Here is a 772-nt window from a genome sequence, read left to right as displayed (position 1 = left end):
TAATACTGTGGTCTGGCTTTTCGCAAAGTTCATAACTCCTTTAACTTTAACAAACTCTAATCTTTAAAACGAAGATTATCAATGCTAAAACACCAGTTTACATCATCCAACGTTTCCCCCCTCTTGCAGCTAACTGACATGAGGCCATCTGACCTCGGAGAGTATCAATGTTATGGGTACAACGAGAAAGGACGTGACCGGGAGACCATCACAGTGACCGCCGCTCCGGGACCTGTGCGTGTGCTGGGTGCGGAGCCCACTGGCAGTGGCTTCACGTACCGTGTATCCTGGGATGTCCACAGCCTGTCTCCCATCAGCTACTACTACTTCGCCTACAGGGAGGTAACCGCGTCAGAAATTTCATACCAGCTTAGGAGATTTTTTGCCGGTCACGAAATAAAAATTGAATGGTCATTACGTTTGTATAATCATACGTATAGTGAAATTATATCACATATTTATATTAGTTCCTAATATGATTATATTAGTAGTTTTCTGCATCTAAGCTCTACATACACACCCCTATCCAGATGAGCTCGGACTTTGTAATGACCATAAACGTGCCCGGGACTCGCGACCCTGTGAGTGGCTCCTCGACCATGTACCGCGGCAGCACTGAGGTCACCTTCAACCCAGGTGAGACCTATGAGATCATGGTGACGCCCGTCTCGGTGGACAACAAACCTGGGTCCGAACAGAAGGAAGTCTTCAGGTTCTCCGTTCCGCTAGAGCCCGTCGAAGGTCAGTGGACGTCCCTTTGTGTAAAAAAAAA

At 47.2% G+C, this 772-nt stretch overlaps 1 protein-coding gene across 1 annotated transcript in view; it reads left to right on the top strand.

The window, feature by feature from the left end:
* Nucleotides 1-772, top strand: part of LOC119590575 (protein amalgam-like) — an 11,667-nt gene that overhangs the window by 9,821 nt on the left and 1,074 nt on the right. The window contains exons 9-10 of the mRNA XM_037939245.1: nt 130-342; nt 531-741. Coding sequence (XP_037795173.1) covers nt 130-342; nt 531-741 — 424 coding nt within the window. The remainder of the gene's footprint in view (nt 1-129; nt 343-530; nt 742-772) is intronic.

This window comes from Penaeus monodon, chromosome 27 (genome assembly GCF_015228065.2).
Source record: "Penaeus monodon isolate SGIC_2016 chromosome 27, NSTDA_Pmon_1, whole genome shotgun sequence".
NCBI lineage: Eukaryota > Metazoa > Arthropoda > Malacostraca > Decapoda > Penaeidae > Penaeus > Penaeus monodon.
This window is presented reverse-complemented; position numbering and strand designations above follow the sequence as displayed.